The 23,638-nt window shown below is 41.2% G+C and overlaps 1 protein-coding gene across 3 annotated transcripts in view; it reads left to right on the top strand.

The window, feature by feature from the left end:
* The first annotated feature begins 3,631 nt into the window (after nt 1-3,631).
* Nucleotides 3,632-23,638, top strand: part of LOC111967002 (AMP deaminase 2) — a 105,819-nt gene continuing 85,812 nt past the window's right edge. Inside the window, exon 1 of one of the 3 annotated variants that reach the window (XM_023991919.2) lies at nt 3,632-4,045. In XM_023991919.2, the coding sequence (XP_023847687.1) occupies nt 4,036-4,045 (10 nt within the window). In that variant the 5' untranslated portion in view covers nt 3,632-4,035. Of the gene's footprint in view, nt 4,046-4,805; nt 4,986-20,056; nt 22,803-23,638 lie in introns of those variants that run through there. The other 2 variants (XM_023991937.3, XM_070444720.1) reach the window with 2 other exon arrangements.

Raw genomic sequence — 23,638 nt, 5'->3', positions numbered from 1 at the left:
CTGACATCTTGCCGTCAGGTTGGGATTGGGTAGGGCTTTTTCTGGCGTTCCCATGGGAACCGTTAGATCCAATTAGGATGAAGCAGAGGGCAAAAGTGAAGGTTAAAAATGGCAAACTCCATTGGATTTAGAAAGAGATGGGTGGATTAGAAATAGAGAACATATGGATGTTCCAAGTTGACTTCCTCTTGCACAATTTAGCTCGCCCAGCTTCTGTCAAGTATGACTCAAAAATAGATGGTGTCATGTGTTCTTTTTGTTCTATGGCCAGTGACAATTGGCATGCAAATCTGAGCCATGAAAATACATTATTTGTCACTTTGGGATTTGACTGTGAAGGCCATGTGATCATAAGGCATTTCTACAATGTAAGACCTTAGCTTTGTGACTATGCTGGTGAAGGATGGAGAGTTTAACAGGCATCAGGTCTCGTTTCCTGGCACGGGCTGAGTGATCCATTGAGGATAGAAGGCATTAAACAACAGTGTTGCTTTTCTGGTCAAGCTCTACCACTTACAATAAATCATACGTCACTGGCCTTTTACACTCAGATGAGGAGAGAGACAATGTGAACAGAGGGAGATTTCACTGATCTCAGAAAACTGTGTCATGGGTCAGCACAGAGATTTACTGTACTCAGCAGTGTGCCTTCTGTGCACAGTGCCTTCTGTGCTTGCATGTGCCTAATTGAAAGATCTGTTCTTTATAGATATATTTTYTCAGCAATTTTCATCTCCAAGAACTTTGTATGTCTGCGACAAAACAAAAGGGCCATGAACAGTTAGCTACTGTTTGACCGGGCTTGGTTGTAACAGAGTAACAAAGGTCATTCTAATGTAAAAATGCTTCATACACCTGATATAGCGTTGCATCCTTTATGTGAACAAACTCAAATGGAGTGGCACTGTAGTTGTGGTTAACCAACTAGGTAGGTGGCACTAACAGTGCTGAATGAAGACAAAAAGCCAGACATTGGCCCTTCCAGATACTATGAGATTGCCCAACGTGCAGTGAAAGAGAAAAAAAGAAAGAGAGATTGGTCTCATGGCTAGAACCGGGTTGCTAATTAGGGCATCCTCCAATTCCGTTGTCCCTTTCTAATTCTGACCCTTCGATCTTTGACTATATGCTACCTACTTTATCATGGGATTGGCCTGGTGTAGCTGATCTGTTGACAAGATTATCCAGAGGCCCCTGTTAAATCTTGGGCCACAGCTTAGGCCAGCAGATGGCCACTTACTGTGAGAGGGGCGCTGGTTGAGAGGTGCTGGGGTGTGCAGTGCTGGTGGTACAGTAGCAGGGAACAAGTGTAATGATACTAGTCCACCCCTCTTTCAGAATAGCTCTTCCCTCTCTGCTCACCTGAGTGACTAGTCGGCCAGTCAGACCCTTGAAAGTAAGTAGGAAGTAAGAGGGTGATTGGATAAATGCACATCCAACTGTCCCCAGGACACTGTTCAGTATGAACTACTTGAGTTAATCTGAGAGTGACTGAGGTGGACACTCTAGACAAGTTTTAAATATGTTCATTCACATCTCATCCAACTCTTTAACCAAAAAAACTAAAAAAGTGTGTCACTATGTGCAGGCTACAACATATATAGACTATAAATAGACAATATTTTGTGTGTGTCTTTCTGCCCTACTTGTCTGAGTGGGAGAAATGCCTGGGAAAGTATTACAGAGCCTTTAAGTGAGTGAGGAAGAGTGGATGAATAAACTTTCTTACTATTCTAGCCTCAGGATTCTGGCCTCATTCTGTGCAATATGAATTACTGTTCATCTGAGGTGGATTGAGGTGCAGCGATGTCATCTATTGGCAGCTTTATATCTGGCACACCTGACTCGTGGTTGTGTATTCTACACCACTATGATTTTTTTTTCTTCTCTTAAGTTTTTCTTGTCCTTAAAAAAAAAAGTTTTTTTTTTTTTTAACCCGTTGTCTCCCCAATTTCCGGGTATCCAATTGGTAGTTACAGTCTTTTCTCATTGCTGCAACTCCCGTACGGACTCGGGAGAGGCGAAGGTTGAGAGCCTTGCGTCCTCCGAAACGCAACCCAAACAAGAAGCACTGCTTCTTGACACAATGCCCACTTAACCCGGAAGCCAGCCACACCAATGTGTCAGAGGAAACACCGTACACCTGGCGACCGTGTCAGCGTGCACTGCACCCGGCCCGCCACAGGAGTCGCTAGTGCGCGATGGGACAAGAACATCTATGCCGGCCAAACCCTCCCCTAACCTGGACGACGCTGGGCTACTTGTGCGCCGCCCCATGGGTCTCCCGGTCGCGGCTGGCTGCGACAGAGCCTGGACTCAAACCCAGAATCTCTATTGGCACAAGTAGCACTGTGATGCAGTGCCTTAGACCACTGTGCCACTCGGGAGGCCCACTATGAACATTTTAAGATAGTTTGGGGCATACTGCAATTATATTTTATACAGGTATGGTCATGGGAAATTGTCCAAGTCCCCATTGAGGTGTTTGGCAGGCATATTGGGAAAGTCTTCTGTGGGTTAATGAGTGAATTCTGTGATGGCCCTGTATCTACAAATCTTTTTAAAGCCCTGTTCTAGCTGTTTGTGTGAAATCTGGTGCCTCTATCACCAAAGTTACAATCCAAAAACAGCTACTCCATTACATGGCATTTTATGGCTAAGCTTCCAACATTCTAATGTCAATGGCACAATATGGATAATTTTTTAAATATAGTTGTAGCTGATGTTATCAAAATTGATTATACATTTGGAAAGTATTCAGACCACTTCACTTTTTCCACATGTTTTTACATTACAGCCTTATTCTTTTATTTATTCATTTTTTTTACCCCTTTTTCTCCCCAATTTCGATCTTGTCTCATCGTTGCAACTACTCAACGGCCTCATGACCCGCAAAACCGCGCTTCTTAACACCTGCCCGCTTAACCCGGAAGCCAGCCGGGTTAAGCGGGCAGACACAGACAACACAGGTCAGCCTGCAGGCGACTGGCCCGCCACAAGCAGTCGCTAGAGCACGATGATCCAAGAAAAGCCCCCCCGGCCAACGCAGGAGGGGCTTCGGGACAAGCCTCTGAATGTCCTTGAGTGGCCCAGCCAGAGCCCGAACTTGAACCCGATCAAACATCTCTGGAGAGACCTGACAGAGCTTGAGAGGATCTGCAGAGAAGAATGGGAGAAACTCCCCAAATACAGGTGTGCCAAGCTAGTAGCATCATACCCAAGAAGACTCGTGGGTGTAATCGCTGCCAAAGGTGCTTCAACAAAGTACTGAGTAAAGAGTCGGAATACTTAGGTAAATGTGAGGGAAAAAACGATTTAATCTATTTTAGAATACGGCTGTAATGTAACAAAATGTGGAAAAGGTATAGGGGTCTGAATACTTCCCGAATGCACTGTATTATATAAAATTTGAAAGTTAATGTCATAACCTTTCAGAACCACTTGTCAAACAAAGTTTAAAATGTATCAGAATTTTTGTTTTAAAGCCATGGACTACTAGTAGGACTACTTGACTTCTGACCTGTGCACAACTAATTAACACGGCCCCTTTAAAACTTTCTCCACTTTTTTCTGTATGTGATTTTTAAAATTTGTTTTACATGACGTCAAAACCGCTAATACATTTCCCGGTCAAAAGTGCAGCCAAATGGTAATGTGTGCAGTCTTCAGTCACACACGAAACAAACAAAAACACACATCTTATTGTTTAGTTAACATAGCTAGCTGATGATATGAGATATACATTCGGTGGGGGAAATATATTTACTCAAGAAAATAGATGTGTCTATAGCTAGACAATAAATTCACATTTCTGGAATATTTCCACATTCTCTTATGACTGGTCAGTTGGAGCTAACAAAACTAGCTCGCTAGCAAGCTAGTTACCAGTGAGAAGTTGTTAGAAGGCTGTACTCGGGACGTCTGAGAAAAACAACAACTGTCAGCTACAGTAAGGTTACCAGTTGTTTCCTAGTGCAAGGCAAGCTACTGCGACGATCTGTATCACCTCTTCGAGCTAAGACTGAGGTCGCAACAATGGCAGGTGGTAAGTAGATAGCTAGCTAAACCAGTGTTTTTCTAACCACGTGTTGATGTCAGAACTTTCATGACCAATCCTCTTGAGTTATTTGGTATGTGACTTAATGTATTGTGGCTAGCTAAACAATGTAAAATACACAGTTCGTTATTTTCATGAGTACAGTAGTAGCTAAGTTAGCTTATAAATGTAAAAGATCTAGAGAGCCACATTGGACAGAACAGAAGCTGTTAACGTTGCTTGTAAATCAAATGTGTGGCACACTTAGCTACCTGGACAGCGCAGGACAGTTGGTTTATTACATGATTGTAGCATTTCTATACTGTCAGTATTTCACTTCAGCAGTACCAAGCCATCACATATTGAAGTTGCATTGTTTCAGTAAAAGCATTACTGCAGTGCACCCATATCAGTAATTGAGGATTTTTACGAGAGTTGATTTTCTTGTAGTGACTAGACTGTTATGCATGGATATGTACACTGATACACAATGACAGTAGTAACTCAAATTGAACGTTTAGCTCAAACGCTGGTGTAACAGTGGCCTGACAGTGGAAAAACACTGCCGACTTTGCACTCAGTCTGTCTATCATCTCTAGGCCTCAGTGTTATGTCACTGGTACAAGGGAGGTGAAATTCACTTATTTTCAGGAAAAGGGGGGCTATAATTTTACATGACTGACTCAGGGTGAGGATGATCATTTTCGGGGAGGAGTGATTGAAGGGTGAGGGGGTGTGCAAACTCTGCAAACAAATCTGCAACTCTGCAAACAAATCTGCAATACCCTGAGCTTTGCAGAAAAAAAACAAAAAGAGCCAGCAGTCTGGTCTCTTTTTTACTGCTAGGGTGTCCAGGCAGGAAGCCTGGCCGGCAGAGACTGAAACAAAAGCACAGAAGAATGAGTAAGAACCTGTGTAATTTCCCAACAACAATCCTCCCATTCTTGCGGTAAGGGCTGTAAGATTGCGTTGCCATCATTTGTCTTGGTTACCTGTCATAGACTTGGGGCTTTTTTGGTTAAAAAAAAATTCCCCGGGGAAAAATGTAGGCCTCAATTTTTAGTGGTGTAGACTGCGAGAAGTCAGTCCTTTAAAAAAAAGGGTCAGATTTATTGGAATGTTGCAGACAGCCTGCAGTAGTTGTTTTTGTCCTCCACTGAAACCACCATTTTACTGTGTTGGCAGTTGCCACACAGTCTGAATGATATTTTTATATATATTTTACAGCTGTATTGACAAGTGACTGTATTGAAAGTTAAATTATTGATTGTCACATACATTTATACAAATCTGATGAATTGTGTGCATTAGTTTAGGTGTCAGCACTTGCGTGTCAAGTCCAACATGTCTATCAGAGGTAAACCTTGCATGAAAGTTGGTGAAGATGTCTGGGATACTGATTTTCACTGAAGAACGTTTTGTCTTTTGATGTAGTTGTGTCTTCTTACCACTAGATGGTGGTCTTTACTTAGTATTCCCTCAGTGTCTCATTACCTCAGTTCCAAATCAAATCAAATTTTATTTGTCACATGCTTCGTAAGCAGCAGGTGTAGACTAACAGTGAAATGCTTACTTTACTGTCCTTTTCCAACATTGCAGAGTTAAAGATATAGATACAAAATATAAATAAATTATGGCACGAGGAATAAATACTAAGGCTGTCAAATAATTATAATAATGAAGATTTAATGGCATGGCTGACCTTATAAAACACATTTCACTGCACCTATCCGGTGTATGTGACAGTAAAACATTATTATTAATCCCCCAAAAATATTTGCTCAAATTTAGCCCTAAAGAAAGATTTTTTTTATTTAAAAAGCAGTACATTGAGTTACAGGTATACTATGCTTTGATTGTAAGGGACAGAAACACAAAGTTATTTACATCAGAATGTTTTAATAGCATTTTCACCATAAACAACACAAAAGTCACTGTAACATAGCTGTAAATGCTCCTAATGTTTAAGTAGGCCTACTCCCTCCTATCAATGTTCTTGAAGTTTAACACTTGTGTACACACACACACACACACACACACACACAGCTTTAAGTACTGTTAAAGCTTCAGGTGTTCTAAATGAGTGTGCCAAGAGCTAGCTCTATGGATACAAATAACTTTTAAACTTGTCCAACAATGTTATGAAAACAATGTAACTATATGTACTGTTCAGATAACTTTACACACATAGGCCTATACCCTCTCCCTCCCTCCCACACCTTCTCTCTCTCTCACTTACACCCGCTCTCACACACACACACACACACACACAATCATACACACCCAACTCTTTTATTTGTATTTTTTTAGGGGATAGATCAGCTTTAATATTGCAGATAGATTGTAGCTTCCATCATAAACACCCCACTCTTGCATATGCAGCCTACATTTGAAGCATCTTTGAGTAGCCTATTCCATTTCAGTTCTTCTTGTGCCATCCAAATTTGTGTATAGCCTAAACACTGGTCAAGTTACCAGGTTGCTAGCTAGCTATAACTTTGACATCCCTAGTAAATACACAATGAATAAATAATAACAACAACGAGTAAAAAGTACAGAGTCGATGGAGTACCAGTAACGAGTCGATGTACAGGGGTACGAGGTAATTGAGGTATCTATCAAATTGTATACAATTTTATGTCACATTTTTGGGGCCTTCCTCTGACACCACATGGTATAGAGATCCTGGATGGCAGGGAGCTCGGCCCCAGTGATGCACTGGGCCGTTCGCACTACCCTCTAACGCCTTATGGTCGTTTGTCAAGCAGTTGCCATACCAAGCGTTGATGCAGCCCGTCAAGATGCTCTCAATGGTTCAGCTGTATAACTTTTTTGAGGATCTGAGGGCCCATGCCAAATCTTTTAAGCCTCCTGAGGGGGAAGAGGCGTTGTCGTGCCTTCTTCACGACTGTGTTGGTGTGTCTGGACCATGTTAATTCCTAAGTGATGTGGACACCAAGGAACTTGAAGCTCTCGATCCGCTCCACTACAGCCCTGTCGAGGTGGATGGGGGTGTGCCCTCCATTTCCTGTTGTCCACAATCAGCTTCTATGTCTTGTTTAGGGAGAGTTGCCAGGTCAATGACCTTCTCTCTATAGAAGTGTTTTCCACAAGTACATAGGGTAGCCAGCCAAATAGAAAAATGAGCCAGCCTGGCACCCTCAGTCCTGTTGAATTTTTTTTTGCAGATGGAGCTCTATTTTGGTGGTACATTCTAATTCCTTGATTCAATCTGAAATACACAGCGAAATTATTGAATAGTTTATTGAGTTTACCTCCCAGATTGGACAAATTTGTTGTGGTAGAAAGACATTCCTTTACAATTTTAAATTACAGAACATTTATGAATTCAGTGTATTGTTAGTTGTTTTGGGTATTGTCTAGGTCGAGGCCTACAGTATATGATCAGGACTATTTCCTAAGAGAACATTAAACCTTTTTTAACATTTAACGTCTTCTGTTGAGATTAAAATCTTATTTACAGTTTGACTGATATGAATTGCCACAATGATGTTTGTTCAAATTATGTATTTTATTAACACAGAAAAAGGAAGTAAATAGCCCACAGTATCTTGAAAAATCGATTAAAGGTTTTATTTTTCCAGGTTTCAGTTTTTCCGATTTTTAGGGTTTTCACTCTCAAAATCACACTTTTAATAGAACATCCAATTTTGTTGCTTTTCTAAGTCCACAACAATGCTTAAACCACATTAGGGCTGTCCCCGACTAAAGAAAATCTTGGTTGACCGAAAGAGTCGTCTGTTCTGTCGACCAATCAACATATTTTTAAACGTGTATTTTTCAATATATAGACACAACTATATGCTTGTCTGATGCTGTTTGATGAAATAAGACACAAATGACTGAAGGAAGCCAGAGATCCAGATCCCCAACCATATGCCTCCTGCTCCTGCTGGCTTTCGCATATTCTGCCATTACTCTCCTGAAGTTGCCAGTAATAGGCTACACGAGCAATCGGCAACCTTTCTCATATGGAATGCAAGTGTATCTTTCAATTTCTATCAATCTGCATGCCAGTTATGGTTTTCATATGCACATTTTTGTGGAACAGTTTCATATAATTTATAATAGCGTCTTTATCTCAAAATCATTGTCATGTGGTTAATCAAAATTCTATCCAAATCTAAATGAAAACGATACAAACCTAAAAAGTAACTGCTATTACCATTGCCAGCTATGTCAAAATAGCCTACATAAAGCCAACAAATAAAAACATTTAGCGATAGAGAGCGCATTCTGGAAAGAGACTTGCAATGTTTATTTTAGCCACACTCCCCTTCTTGGACTGTGCTATCCACGTGACCTCCGCAATGGATTATTTCACTGAGATGGGTGTGAATCAGACAGGTTTCTGCGAAAAAGTTACCCTTTTAATTCAAGTGTGCACCTAGCAAGAGGCTGTTGTTTAGCAGTGTTTTTGTAGTGCACATAAGCTAAGCTAAGCTACTTTGTAGTTAACATTTAATTGAGAAGGTTTTTGGGGAAGCCTTTCCATCTACCAGAAAACTGTTTTCATTAGCATCATCGCTAACGGATACACAAAGTGGTAGACTCGTGCACTGTACACACACAGACAGGGGAATTCTCGTTGCCACTTCAGAAAGTTGCTGTTAATCAAATCGCTGATGCATCCTGTTCATGTCTTATGATAAACTTTGGCAAATTTATAAATGTTCAATACATCTAGTTGATTCCCTACTAAGGTCAATACATTTTTGAATATTGTTGAATTCCGTTTTTATGCCTGGATTCTGTGAAGACCTTAATTATTTGGACCAGAATGAGGCTCTTCACCAATGTTCCCTCAAAGCTACATGCGTGCTCGGGCGCGCAGTAACCCTGAGACTGCTGCGCACAGAAGAAATATCAGCCCACAGAGAGAAGCACAAGATTGAACTTCACTCCACTTTCTAGAGCAGTGCTCATCAACCGGTCGATCACGAATGCATTCCACAACAAGCGCTGCAACAGTAATGAATGAGTAAGAAAGTGTATCGATAGGCTTGCATTGTTGTTATTATTAGCGGCTAGGGTCTTTTTTAATATAGAGAAATATTTCACTGTTCATGAGGCAGAAATAATGTGGTGCGACTCGAGTTTCGCCATCAGCAGGAAGACAGTCTCTCTTTTTGGAGGTAAGGGAGAGAAGAGAGGTGTTGAGAAGCGGACCTTCAGTCTGCTGCTCTTTCCCTCAGCTGAGACTGACCATCAGCTCAGTGAAATAAAAAGCTAATTATTTAAATGGATTCACGCAAAATGGGGATTTTATGTTCGGTAAGGGGATGCCACAATAACTGGCAGAAACAAAAGCTGTTCTTGGAGCAGGAGTGTTTTGAACACCAAACTTTTTTGAAGGAGCGAGTGCAGTTGTGAAGCACCTTTTCATTTGCACCCAACTCCTAAGGATGAGGAGTCATAAATGAAAATGGTGCCGGAGGGGATGGCTGCCGTTTTACAGGCTCCTAACCATGTGTGCTATTTTGTTCGTTTTTTTGCGTTGTTTGTAACTTATTTTGTACATAATGTTGCTGCTACCATCTCTTATGACAGAAAATAACTTCTGGACATCAGAACAGCGATTACTCACCTCGAACTGGACAAAGATTTTTTCTTGAACGAGTCCGAAGCGAAGGATATACTGCTTTCTCGGGAACTTGCCCAAATCCCTGTCATTTGCGTGAAGAAAAGACAGAGTAAAAGGGGTCGGTGGTCGGGCTGCCTTCTGAGAATTCGTAGGCGAGTGAGTAAACCTCCACTACCATCTGTTCTATTGGCCAACGTGCAATCATTGGAAGACAAAATGGATGATATACGATCAAGACTATCCTACCAACGGGACATTAAAAACTGTAATATCTTATGTTTCACTGAGTCGTGGCTGAACGAAGACACAGATAATATAGAGCTGGCAGGATTTTCCATTCATCGGCAGGACAGAGAAGCTACGTCTGGTAAGACGAGGGGCGGTTGTGTGTGTCTATTTGTCAATAACAGCTGGTGCTCGATGTCTAATATTAAAGAAGTCTTAAGGTGTTGCTCGCCTGAGGTAGAGTACCTTATGATAAGCTGTAGATCACACTATCTACCAAGAGAGTTCTCATCTATATTATTCGTAGCCGTCTATTTACCACAACAACCCGATGCTGGCACTAAGACCGCACTCAACTAGCTGTTTTGCTAGCACAGACTGGAATATGTTCCGGGATTCATCCAATGCTATTGAGGAGTATACAACCTCAGTCATCGTCTTTATCAAAAGTGCATCGATGGCGTCGTCACCACAGTGAACGTACGTATATATCCCAACCAGAAGCCATGGATTACAGACAATATCCGCATTGAGCTAAAGGCTAGAGCTGCTGCTTACAAGAAACGGGACACTAATCTGGACAATTATAAGAAATCCTGCTACGCCCTCAGACGAACAATCAAACAGGCAAAGCGTCAAAACAGGATTAAGATTGAATCCTACTACACTGGCTCTGACGCTCGTCGAATATGGCAGGGCTTGAAAACTATTACGGACTACAAAGGGAAACCCAGCCGCGAGCTGCCCAGTGACGTGAGCCTACCAGACGAGCTAAATGCCTTTTTATGCTCGCTTTTAGGCAATCAACACTGAAGATGCATGAGAGCACCAGCTGTTCCAGACAACTGTGTGATAACGCTGTCGGTAGCCAATGTGAGCAAGATCTTTAAACAGGTCAACATTCACAAAGCCATAGGGCTAGACGGATTACCAGGATGTGTACTCAAAGAATGCGTGGACCAACTGGCAAGTGTCTTCACTGACATTTTCAACCTCTCCCTGACCGAGTCTGTAAATCCTACATGTTTCAATTAGACCACCATAGTCCCTGTGCTCAAGGAAGTGACAATAACCAATCAGAGCTGCAGTAGGCCTATATACAAATAGACTTSCCATATATGGATCTGTGCCATTTACTTTGATCTGGGCTGTGTTTACAGCATGAGTACTGTAGATGTGCTTGTTTTGAGATCAAAGCGAGAGCTGCATGTAACCACGTGCACATATCCTTTGCTAGTTAGTGAGTTACTAGCCCAGTTATAGATAATTATAGTCAACAATAGGGGAGTGATTGCTTCCTACAAAAGCACAAAAAATTTAAATTTCTAGACGTCTTTGAAAAGCTAGTCCGGTAAAGAGCTTTTTTGTCTCAAAGAGGCAGTGTTGTATTTTATATTATTCTTTATTTATTTTATTTTATTGAATATTAAAACATACAATCTACTTGCAGTGAAGCCGCTCAACATTTAAATTACATTCAGTCATCTAACAGACTCCCATCCAGAGCGACCCACAGAAGCAGCCAGGTTCTACGCCCTGCTCAAGTGCACGTCGACAGAACTCCCACAATGTCAACAACGGGGACCCGAACCAGGGACTGATTTGTTGAAAAGGTGGGATCCTATGACGGTGCCACGTTGAAAGTCGCTGAGCTCTTCAGTATAGGCCATTCTACTGCCAATGTTTGTCTATGGAGATTGCATGGCGGTGTGCTCAATTTTATACACCTGTCAGCAATGGCCAAATCCACAAATTTATAGGGGTGTCCACATACCTTTGGCCATATACCTTTAGTGTATAGCCGCGTTGCATGTTTTAAGGGATATAAGGGATCAACTTTATTCAGTCAGTTCAACACCTGGTACCGACAGCCGGCACTAATGGAAAATTGTCGTCGGTGATCAGGCCTACCACCATTGTGTTGTCAGCAAACTTAATAATGGTGTCATTGGAGTCATGCGCGGTCACGCAGTTGAGGGTGAACAGGGAGTACAGGAGGGGACTAAGCACTGTTGGGTTCCGAGAATATGAAATATACTTATGTCACTAAGGGAGAGAGGGTAATGTATAATGTTTACATTATGTCAGGATATGTTATTGTTAGCCATCAGGGATCCTATGGGAGGGATCCTCTGGGAGGAGAGGAGACACAGTCTGGTACCAGGCACCATGACAGCCGTGAGTTGGGCAGGGAAGCGATCACATATGGCAGGCATTGATAAGGGGAGAGAGCTTTGGATTAGGCATCAAGTGGGTTGAGGTCAGGTCACCTTAAGGGAGAAGGAACGGTTTATTACCCCATCACTTCATCTTCCTGTCGAACAATAAAAGATGTAAGGGTTGGAGAGAAGGAGGTGGAAAATATTTTGTCTAATGCAGCTGTATTGATCTTCTGGGAAGAATAAACTTGGTTAGTCTTTCATAGTGTCATTCGAACCTAACAGCACGTACCCTTGAGAAGCCCCCGTGTTGAGGGTCAACATGGCAGATGGGTTGTTGTCTACCCTCACAGCCTGGGGGTGGCACAGTCAGGAAATCCAGGACCTCATTTATCAATAATGCGTAGGCACAAATCTGTACGTAAACCATACATGGGATTATTTGCACGCAAAGTGTGAGATTTATCAATATGAACGTTTGCTTGAGCGTGTGCGTAAATCTATGCACAGCCATGACCATGCGTACACACAGTGCCAAGTGGTGGAATACGGGAACTGCTTCTCAAGTGTAGAATGGGGAAAGTATATGTTGAACATTTTTGAAATTGTGAGAGTAATAATTCAAGAATTTTTCTATTTTATTGTATTTACATTGTGAATTCAAACAACATATCTTGACAAGATATATCATAATTTGACCACACCAGTACATTAGTTATAAAGTACAGTAATTTGTTCAATTAGAGGCTTGTCATCAGCAAAGCGAACAGTAACACATACAATTTCCATACACCGTCTCACAACAGGTTGAAGTCAAGAGCGGTTTCTTTGCCATGATACCATTAATGGGTTCCCAAATAAGGAACAGAGCAATAGACGGCACCCACATCGCCTTAAAAGCACCATCCCAAAAAGCACTCAACTATGTGAGCAGAAAAGGCTTCCACACTTAATGTGCAAGCTTATGTCGCACGTCATTACTTCACAGGAGAGACTTTTTTTATTTTTATCAAAGTGCGTTTTTTGGGGCAGAAATGCCTTCCGGAACATGTGAACTTTCATGTGCCTTAAACTTTTTATGGCTGCAGTCCCGTTAACGGGATCGATATGACAACAGCCAGTCGAAGTGCAGGGCGCCAAATTCAAAAAACAGAAATCTCATAATTAAAATTCCTCAGACATTCATGTGTCTTATATCATTGTTAAAGGTAATCTTGTTGTTAATCCCACCAAAGTGTCCGATTTCAAATAGGCTTTTCAGCGAAAGCACTACAAACGATTATGTTAGGTCACCACAAAACCACAATAACCACAGCCATTTTTTTCCAGCTAAAGATAGCTTTCACAAAAACCAGAATAGAAATAAAATTAATCACTAACCTTCGATTATTTTCATCAGATGACACTCATAGGACTTCATGTTACACAATACATGCATGTTTTGTTTGATTAAGTTCATATTTATATCAAAAAATCTGAGTTTACATTGAGGGGTTAGATTCACTAGTTGCAAAAACATCAAGTGACTTTGCATAGCCACATCGTTTCAACAGAAATACTCAACATAAATATAGATGATAATACAAGTAATACACATAGAATTATAGATATACCTCTCCTTAATGCAACCGCTGTGTCTTATTTCAAAAAAACTTTACGGAAATATAAACCATGCAATAATCTGAGACGGAGCTCAGATGATTAGCCAAATTAGCCACCATGTTGGACTCAACAGAAACCAGAAAATTCATGATAAATGTTTCCTTACCTTTGATGAATTCATCAGAATGCAGTCCTAGGAATCCCAGGTCCACAATAAATGCTTGATTTGTTCGTTCATGTCCGTTATTTATGTCAAATTAGCTACTTTCGAATTGTTTACCAAATACCCTAACCAAAGTCTCAAAGCGCGACCACTATCACGTGACGAAATGTCCAAACGTTCCGTTACAGTCAGTAGAAATATGGCAAACGATGTACTGAATCAATCTTTAGAATGTTGTTAACATACATCTTGAATAACGTTCCAACCGGAGAATTAAATCGACTTCAATTGAGAGATGGAACGGAGCTGCCTCTCACGTGAACGCGCATGTTGAATGCATGGTCACCTCATGGCGGTGATTACTAAATTCTGTCTCCTTCGACCCCCCTTCACATTAGAGTCATCAGACGTAGTTCTATTGACTGTTGACATCTAGTGGAAGCCGTAGGAAGTGAAAACCCATCAATATCTCTCTGTATTTTCAATAAGAGCTTGGTTGAAAATATGGCACCCCCAGAAAAAATCCAAACAGGAAGTGGAACTTCTCAGTTAATCTCACAGACTTAATTCAAACAGTTTTAGAAACTTTAGAGTGTTTTCTATCCAATACTAATAATAATATGCATATATTAGCAACTGAGACTGAGGAGCTGGCCGTTTACAATGGGCACCGTTCATCCAAGCTACTCAATACTGCCCCTTCAGCCATAAGAAGTTAATGACACACTTGTATGCCATCTGTAAATACCAATGCAATAGTTAAATTACGAGCCTAGTTGTTTTAACCACAGAAAAAGTAAGCAACCTTCCCGCTAGCCATGATTGGCTGAGACAATGAGTGGGCTGGACATGCCGAGAGTTGAGTTCGGATTGGTCTGCCATCTAGCATGCTTCGGTCTATTTGAGCTGGTCAGTATGTGTAGGTAATCCTGTCGTAACGCAGCTTTAAAAAATATATTGCGTAGCAGAACTGCATAAGTGTTGCTCTCCACTTTCTGGAGGACCGAGTTTGGAAATCAGTGGAATTAGAGTATGATAGGTAAGGAGATGGAGAAAACACCTGTCTCCGGGTTACAGCTTAAAACTAAGGGCAACCATGGCATCCGTGACAGAGAGGGAGAAGCGTCCATCCATGTATATGGGTAAGATAGTCTAGCTAACTACATTTTCAGATATTACACATTTCTAATTTTGTCAGAAAGTCATTTTCATTTCAAGTTAGTGTACGGCTCGCTAGCTAACGTTACATGTATGATCTGTGTAGTAATATTATTCGTATCTCAGAGCCATTTGCTTTGCTAGTTATAGCCTAATGTTAGCTAGCTAACATTGAACCTGGTTGGTTAGCTACCTGCAGATTCATGCAGGGTAGTAACGTCATGAGTTGGGATTATGGTTCATTGTTTAGCTAGCTAGCTAGCTAGCTACAGTTGAAGTCGGAAGTTTACATACACTTAGGTTGGAGTCATTAAAACTCGTTTTTCAACCACTCCACAAATTTCTCGTTAACAAACTATAGTTTTGGCAAGTCGGTTACGACATCTACTTTGTGATTGACACAAGTCATTTTTCCTACAATTGTTTAGACAGATTATTTCACATATAATTCACTGTATCACAATTCCAGTGGGTCAGAAGTTTACACACACCAAGTTGACTGTGCCTTTAAACAGCTTGGAAAATTCCAGAAAATTATGTCATGGCTTTAGAAGCTTCTGATAGGCTAATTGACACCATTTGAGTCAATTGGAGGTGTACCTGTGGATGTATTTCAAGGCTTACCTTCAAACTCAGTGTCTCTTTGCTTGACGTCATGGGAAAATCAAAAGAAATCAGCCAAGCCCTCAGAAAAAAATTGTAGACCTTAACCAGGTAGGCTAGTTGAGAACAAGTTCTCATTTGCATCTGCGTCCTGGCCAAGATAAAGCAAAGCAGTTCGACACATACAGCAACACAGAGTTACACATGGAATAAACAAACATACAGTCAATAATACAGTAGAAAAAGTCTATATACAGCATGTGCAAATGGGGTAGGATAAGGGAGGTAAGGCAATAAATTGGCCAGAAGATGAATGTGCAAGTAGAGATACTGGGGTGCAAAGGAGCAAGATAAATAAATAAATATAGTATAGGGATGAGGTAGTTGGATGGGCTATTGACAGATGGGCTATGTACAGGTGCAGTGATCTGTGAGCTGCTCTGACAGCTGGTGCTTAAAACTAGTGAGGGAGATATGAGTCTCCAGCTTCAGTGATTTTTGCTGTTCGTTCCAGTCATTGGCAGCAGAGAACTGGAAGGAAAGGCAGCCAAAGTAAGAATTGGCTTTGGGGGTGACCAGTGAGATATACTTGCTGGAGCGCGTGCTGCAGGTGGGTGTTGCTATGGTGACCAGTGAGCTGAGATAAGGTGGGGCTTTATCTAGCAGAGACTTGTAGATGACCTGGAGCCAGTGGGTTTGGCGACGAGTATGAAGCGAGGGCCAGCCAACGAGAGCGCACAGGTCGCAGTGGTGGGTAGTATATGGGGTTTTGGTGACAAAACGGATGGCACTGTGATAGACTGTATCCAATTTGTTGAGTAGAGTGTTGGAGGCTATTTTATAAATGACATCGCCGAAGTCGAGGATCGGTTGGATAGTCAGTTTTACGAGGGTATGTTTGGCAGCATGAGTGAAGGATGCTTTGTTGCGAAATAGGAAGCCGATTCTAGATTTAATTTTGGATTGGAGATGCTTAATGTGAGTCTGGAAGGAGTGTTTACAGTCTAACCAGACACCTAGGTATTTGTAGTTTTCCACATAGTCTAAGTCAGAACCGTCCAGAGTAGTGATGCTGGACGGGCGGGCAGAGATCGGTTGAAGAGCATGCATTTAGTTTTACTTGCATTTAAGAGCAGTTGGATGCCATGGAAGGAGAGATGTATGGCATTGAAGCTCATCTGGAGGTTAGTTAACACAGTGTCCAAAGAAGGGCCAGAGGTATACAGAATGGTGTCGTCTGCGTAGAGGTGGATCAGAGAATCACCAGCAGCAGGAGGGACATCATTGATGTATACAGAGAAGAGAGTCGGCCCGAGAATTTAACCCTGTGGCACCCCCATAGAGACTGCCAGCGGTCTGTACAACAGGCCCTCCGATTTGACACACTGAACTCTATCAGAGAAGTAGTTGGTGAACCAGGCGAGGCAATCATTTGAGAAACCAAGGCTGTTGAGTCTGCCGATAAGAATGTGGTGAGTCGAATGCCTTGGCCAGGTCGATGAATACGGCTGCACAGTAATGTCTCTTATCAATGGCGGTTATGATATCGTTTAGGACCTTAAGTATGGCTGAGGTGCACCCATGACCAGCTCTGAAACCAGATTGCATCCTTGGGAGTAATTTCCAAATGCATGAAGGTACCACGTTCATCTGTACAAACAATAGTACGCAAGTATAAACACCATGGGACCACGCAGCCATCATACCGCTCAGGAAGGAGACGCGTTCTGTCTCCTAGAAATGAATGTGCTTTGGTGCAAAATGTGCAACTCAAACCCAGAACAACAGCAAAGGACCTTGTGAAGATGCTGGAGGAAACAGGTACAAAAGTATCTATATCCACAGTAAAACGAGTCCTATATCGACATAACCTGAAAGGCTGCTCAGCAAGGAACTCAGCACTTCACAAAATAGATGACATCATGAGGAGGGAAAATGATGTAGATATATTGAAGCACCATCTCAAGATATCAGTCAGGAAGTTAATGCTTGGCCGCAAATGGGTCTTCCAAATGGACAATGAGCCCAAGCATACTTCCAAAGTTGTAGCAAAATGGCTTAAGGACAACAAAGTCAAGATATTGGAGTGGCCACCACAAGTCCTGACCTCAATCCTATAGAAAAGTTGTGCGCAGAACTGAAAAGCATGTGCGAGCAAGGAGGCCTACAAACCTGACTCAGTTACACCAGCTCTGTCATGAGGAATGGGACAAAATTCACCCAACTTATTGTGGGAAGCTTGTGGAAGGCTACCCAAAACGTTTGACCCAAGTTAAACAATTTAAAGGCAATGCTACCAAATACTAATTGAGTGTATGTAAACTTCTGACACACTGGGAATGTGATGAAATATATAAAAGCTGAAATAAATCATTCTCCCTACTATTATTCTGACATTTCACTTTTTTTTAAATAAAGTGGTGATCTTAACTGACCTAAGACAGGGTATTTGTACTCTGATTAAATGTTAGGAATTGTGAGAAACGGAGTTTAAATGTATTTGGCTAAGGTGTATGTAAACTTCTGACTTCAACTGTACATGTCTTTACAAAAGACTCCACTATGCAAGTTACCATTTCAATAGAATGTTTGAGCGGACCAACTAATTGGGCGTCACTCTAAAGTGGGAAGGTGGAACAAACGAGTCAGGAGTAGGTTTCTTGATTGAACACAATTCTATATTGAGGGCATTTGGTCAACACAAACACTCCAACATAATCAATGAAAATCTTCTTCTCCAGATTAAACAGGAACACAATATGATTGTCTTTTAAACTATAACAAAAGTCACCGGATTGTCACCGTCTTAATGGTTCTTCATAGATAGCTCCTCTCTCTCGGTGGCCATCTTCCAGAGTTAGTTCTTCCCCCCTTCCTGTTGGTTCCATACTCTCTCTTATAGGGGAAGGAGAATATCTCATTAGCAGTGTCAGCTGTGCTCAATTGCCTCTGGTTACCTTGTCTCCCATGCCTTGTTGGGCTACCATCCGTGAGCCCAGCCTGCCCTCTGGTGGTCCTTCCACAAATGTTAATGATGTCACTGTGACAACTGTTGATAGACGTAGCTGCTAAATTTTTCTGGCTATCTACTCCAATTTTAGAGCACTCTCGTCTGAGTGTGCCAGAGCACAGAATAACTGACCAATTTACGAACACTCAACACCCGTTGAATATGGCCTGTGTCAGTAAACGTTGGCAAAAAAACGGAAATTGTTGCCAGCAGCACAGTTTCAGTCACCAACGCTCTAGATAACATAAAATAACAGCCTAACCAGCTCTGTTAGGGCGAGTAAAATGTTCAGAGTGAGCTGTTCTCTCATTTGTGTCTGGAAGTAAGCTAGCCAATGTTAGCTAGTTAGCTTGGTTGCTTGACTGCTGTTGTTAGGACAGAATGCTCAGATCAACCCTTAAAGAGATAGGTGGGGCTAATGCTTAAGATGGTGTGAATGATGCTGAAGGGGTATAGACAAAGAAGAGCTCTCCAGTAGATGTACCAAAACTTTCAAAAGCCATTTTCTCAAAAGTGAGGTTACAAGMTTATCAACTTTCAAAGCATAATTACTTTCCCATTGTTCCTCAACTATAGTGTATGATATGCCGTTTTCTAGCTCTGAGTCTCTACCTTTATCCAATGTAAAAAACACAATTTCAAATTTTGCTACATAAGACCGTATCAAGCTGGTCGGTCACATATGATGTGCAAAGGACGCTGCTGAATATGGTGGCAAGGTGGCCAGGTGAAATGCACGGCTCATTCATTCTGCAGAACAGCAATGTTGGCCTAAATGTGACCCGATTCAGGAAACTAGGCGTATGTCACAAGTCACGACTTCACAGGAGAGACGTTTGAATGTAAACATTTTTGGGGGCAGAAATGCCTTCTCGAACATGTGAACTTTCATGTGCCTTAATAACAAACTTGTATGCCATCTGTAAATACGAGTACAATTGTTAAAATTACAAGCCTTGTTGGTTAAGCCACAGCAAAAGCGAGCAACCTTCCCACTAGCCGTGGTTGACTGAGATAATGAGTAGTCTGAACAAGCAGAGAAAGGAGTTTGGATTGGTCTGTCTATTTGAGCTCGTCGGTCTGTGTTAGGAGTCCTGTCGAACGCGGCTTTTTAAAAGTATTGTGTAGTGGAGCTGCATAAGTGTTGCTCTCCACTTTCTAGAGGATCGAGTTTTGAAATCAGTGGAATTAGAGTATGATAGCTAAAGAGATGGAGAAAACACCTACATCTTCAAACTAAGGGCAACCGTGGTATGGCATTCCTGACAGGGAGATGCGTTCATGATGCATGTTGATGTATACAGGTAAGATAGTGTAGCGTTAGCTAGCTACATTTTCAGATATTACACGTTTCTAATTTTGACAGAAAGTGGTTTCATTTCAAGCTAAATTTAGCTTGAAATCACACAGAGCATTTCTTGGTAGTCTTAACAAATCTACTTTGAAATAAAAGTGTACACCTCACATACATGGTTATGGGGTTTAAAAAAAGAAACATCTGTGCCATGTCATATATAGAGTTTAAATGTATTCAATTTTGAGTTTGCATCACAATATTACACTTTATATACATCACAGTAGACTGAAATATAACAAAACGCCTAGTGTGTTTATTGAGCTGTACTCTGAGGTAACTATTCAGAGATGCTCAGTTGGTCAATATTCCCCTCCAGTGATTCCCAAACATCTTGTCAACATGTTCCCCAAAAACGGAGCAGATATCTTCTACTAATTTATCTTTATAGACGTTTATCCATAAGGCCTAGGAATCCCCTACTGTGCACACAAATCTCTCTTTCATTCATGCATATAACTTATCAAATATCATTTTTATGATCAAATTCACATTCTTTAGTGTATCATTTTTGGGGTTTTGTTTTCATGAGTGTTTGAGATTAGGTCCTTGAATGGACAAAAAACACTTCAAATAGAAGTACGTTTATAGCACTATTCACAAAATATCTTACAGGTAGGCCCTCTCTCACTGTCTCTCATCATATCACAAGCTGACCGGCTCCCAGAGGCAGGGCCATAAAAGTCCCCAGCTCACTCAACTACCCTTCCTCCTCTCCATCAGCCCAGGAGCCGAGATAAGGATCTCGCTCCACTGAACTGACCAATCAGCAGTGAGGAGGCTTGGCACTCTGTGACCCCTTGAACATCAACCTATATCACCATTAACCTATATCACCATTAACAAGTTCATCAATCCGTCTAGTGGAGAGGTGTCAATGCACAAGTCATGCAAATCTATTCTATAAAAACAAATCAAATATATTTATTGGTAGCAGTTCTGAACACAGGCTTTGTTCAGGCTTTACTCAAACAGATACTCAACAAATACAGATCAAAAGTCAGGCCTGGGTTCATGTCACAGTAATGGGGCTGTACAGATACTTCTGGATGTTGAAATAAATGCAATTGTGTAAATGTCTAGTATAGCTCCCGAGTCGTGCAGCGGTCTACGGCACTGCAGTGCTAGAGGTGTCACTACAGACCCTAGTTCGATCCCGGGCTTTATCACAACCGGCCGTGATCGGGAGTCCCATAGGGCGGCGCAAAATTGGCCCATCATCTTCCGGGTTAGGGGAGGGTTTGGCCAGGGTAGGCCATATTGTAAATAATAATTTGTTCGTAATTAAATAAAGGTTAAATAAAAATATATATTTTTAATGTCCTAAATAGCCTACAGACAATAAACAGGGTCCCTGTGGGATGACAATTGCTTTGCTGCATGTTCAGGATTTGCGAGTCAGTATACCATTTGAATTAACTAGATATCCCAAATAGTGGTGTGTTTGCATTGATTGAAAAATAGGCTATACAGCACTAACTCAATCAGCCAGGAGTACCTGTAGGTGAGGATGGGGAGAGTGACTGATCAATTGTTTCATCTAGGAAAGAGGTTTCTTCCGAGCAGGGGTTCATCATCATTCCTGGTGTAAAATATAAAAAAGGAATTATTCAAAAAGCAAAAAACAAATCCATAAATCCAGTATATGTCTAAACAATATGTTCAGGGTAACGTCCATGACTGTGTGCTAGCCTTAGCCAGCCTTAAGACAGATAAACCAAACATTATCACAACAATGTTTTCAATTAAAGAAACATCAAACTGGTTATGCTGTTGAACAATTCACATTGAACAGGCCAAAATAAACATGTTCTTTAGTGATTTACTTTGCTGTTTATATCACTTATGAAAGTGGACATGGAATAGAAAGTAGTCGATAGATTCCCTGACTTGTGCACACTAGACTAAATAGAAAGACAAGATACTCAACTTTGACTCAAAATAAGGTTACTTCCTGTAGAATGTGACCATTTTCCATTTACTTCTCTCTGAACTTTCATTGAGCAGCGCGAATTACAGGAAGTAATGGAACCGCTAGTTGAGTCTCTTGGTAGACTAGCATCTCTGATTTCAAGTTTCCCCGGTGATAAAATTATACATTTTCCGTGACTGAATTTTTTTATTAACACTGTTGACAGGATTCCATATTCTACATGTCAGACGCATAGTGTTATATAATATATTTCAATCTAAACATTTTGTTCGCATTATAATGTGTCTTATGTTACCGTTCCTTCCCTTGCTTGCTCGAATGCGCCTTCCATCAAAACAAGCCTATGCGCTGAACAGCAACTTTCGGGGGTCAAAGCATTTCGGTGTGTGATAGGCAGTGGTTTCTATGTATATGTGACTCAAATAACATCAGGATATACGGAATGTGATGCTGTTGAATGACAAAGACCTATCGGATTGTTTACCAGATCGATACAAAACACAGCGCGCCAGTAGCTCACGTGTTAGTCACGTGTTAGTGTTAGTCGCTAAATCACTACATAGGGAGAGATACGCATACTTCAAGTTTATTTTATATAGCCCTTCGTACATCAGCTAATATCTCGAAGTGCTGTACAGAAACCCAGCCTAAAACCCCAAACAGCAAGCAATGCAGGTGTAGAAGCATACTTGCTATGTCGTAATACTTAAACCGAATAGGACGTTATACATTGTTGGAAAGGTCAAAGGCTTTAGAAACCGAATGTGCTTAGGTGCTGCACTGAATATTTGCACATGTTTACCAGAAATCGATTAATGCTTAGCCAAAATGTCAATACATTAGCATTAACCATTTTGGACTGTGTGAATGAGGACATATTTTCCAGTACATCTGAAAGGATTATCAAAAGGTCATCATGGATTAATTACATAACAACCAAAGCTTAAATAAAAGGTAAGTCATGATGTTTTTTAACCAATTACTTATTGGTGGTTTATTGGAAACTGTATTGTTGTGACCAAATTGCATGTGCATGGGTTTCTATGACTGGTGTGAGCAGGATGTTTTTTTTTTWTTTTTACTTTTAAAGTTGTCAATTTTGTATTTGTATTGGAATAGGAGTTCTCAGAGTTGAGGTTCTCAGTTTTGTTGAGCTTTTGACATGTACAGTAGGTGTCAGGGAGACTGAGGAGTAATGGGCAGCTGGTGATATATGGCCCTGCTGACAGCTGGTGATTTATGACCTTGTGTTGAAGGGGAGAGGCTGATAAGATCTCAACAGGGGATTTGGCTGACTGAGGGCCCGTTTGACATAGAAACATCAGATTTATGTTGATGAATTCTGAAAAATATTAATAACCTTCCACCTATGAGGCCACTAGAGGGTGCTTTTGGTCACTGACTGCAGGAAAATGGCCTTTTCGAAATACAAATAGCCAAGGTCGTGCACGAGCAATGAGGATTATTTCAATTGGTGTTTATCAATGGTTATGTCCTACCTGTGTGCGTATGATGCTCGTAAGAATGTTTGATAAATCACACTTTTTCTATGCGTAAGAACATTCTGAATTCCGTTCGTAAGTATTTTAGAATAGTATTTACGCAATATTGATAAATGAGGCCCCAGGATCCAGTTGCAGAGGGAGGTGTTCAGTCTCAGGTTCCTGAGCTTAGTAATGAGCTTGGAGGGGACTATGATGTTGAATGCTGAGCTGTAGTCAATAAACAGCATTCTCACATAGGTGTTACTCTTGTCCAGGTGGGAGAGGGCAGTGTAGAGTGCAATAGAG

Source organism: Salvelinus sp. IW2-2015, linkage group LG1 (assembly GCF_002910315.2).
Source record: "Salvelinus sp. IW2-2015 linkage group LG1, ASM291031v2, whole genome shotgun sequence".
Taxonomy (NCBI): Eukaryota; Metazoa; Chordata; class Actinopteri; order Salmoniformes; family Salmonidae; genus Salvelinus; species Salvelinus sp. IW2-2015.
The sequence above is the reverse complement of the archived record's forward strand: the minus strand, read 5'-3'. Positions and strand labels throughout refer to the sequence as shown.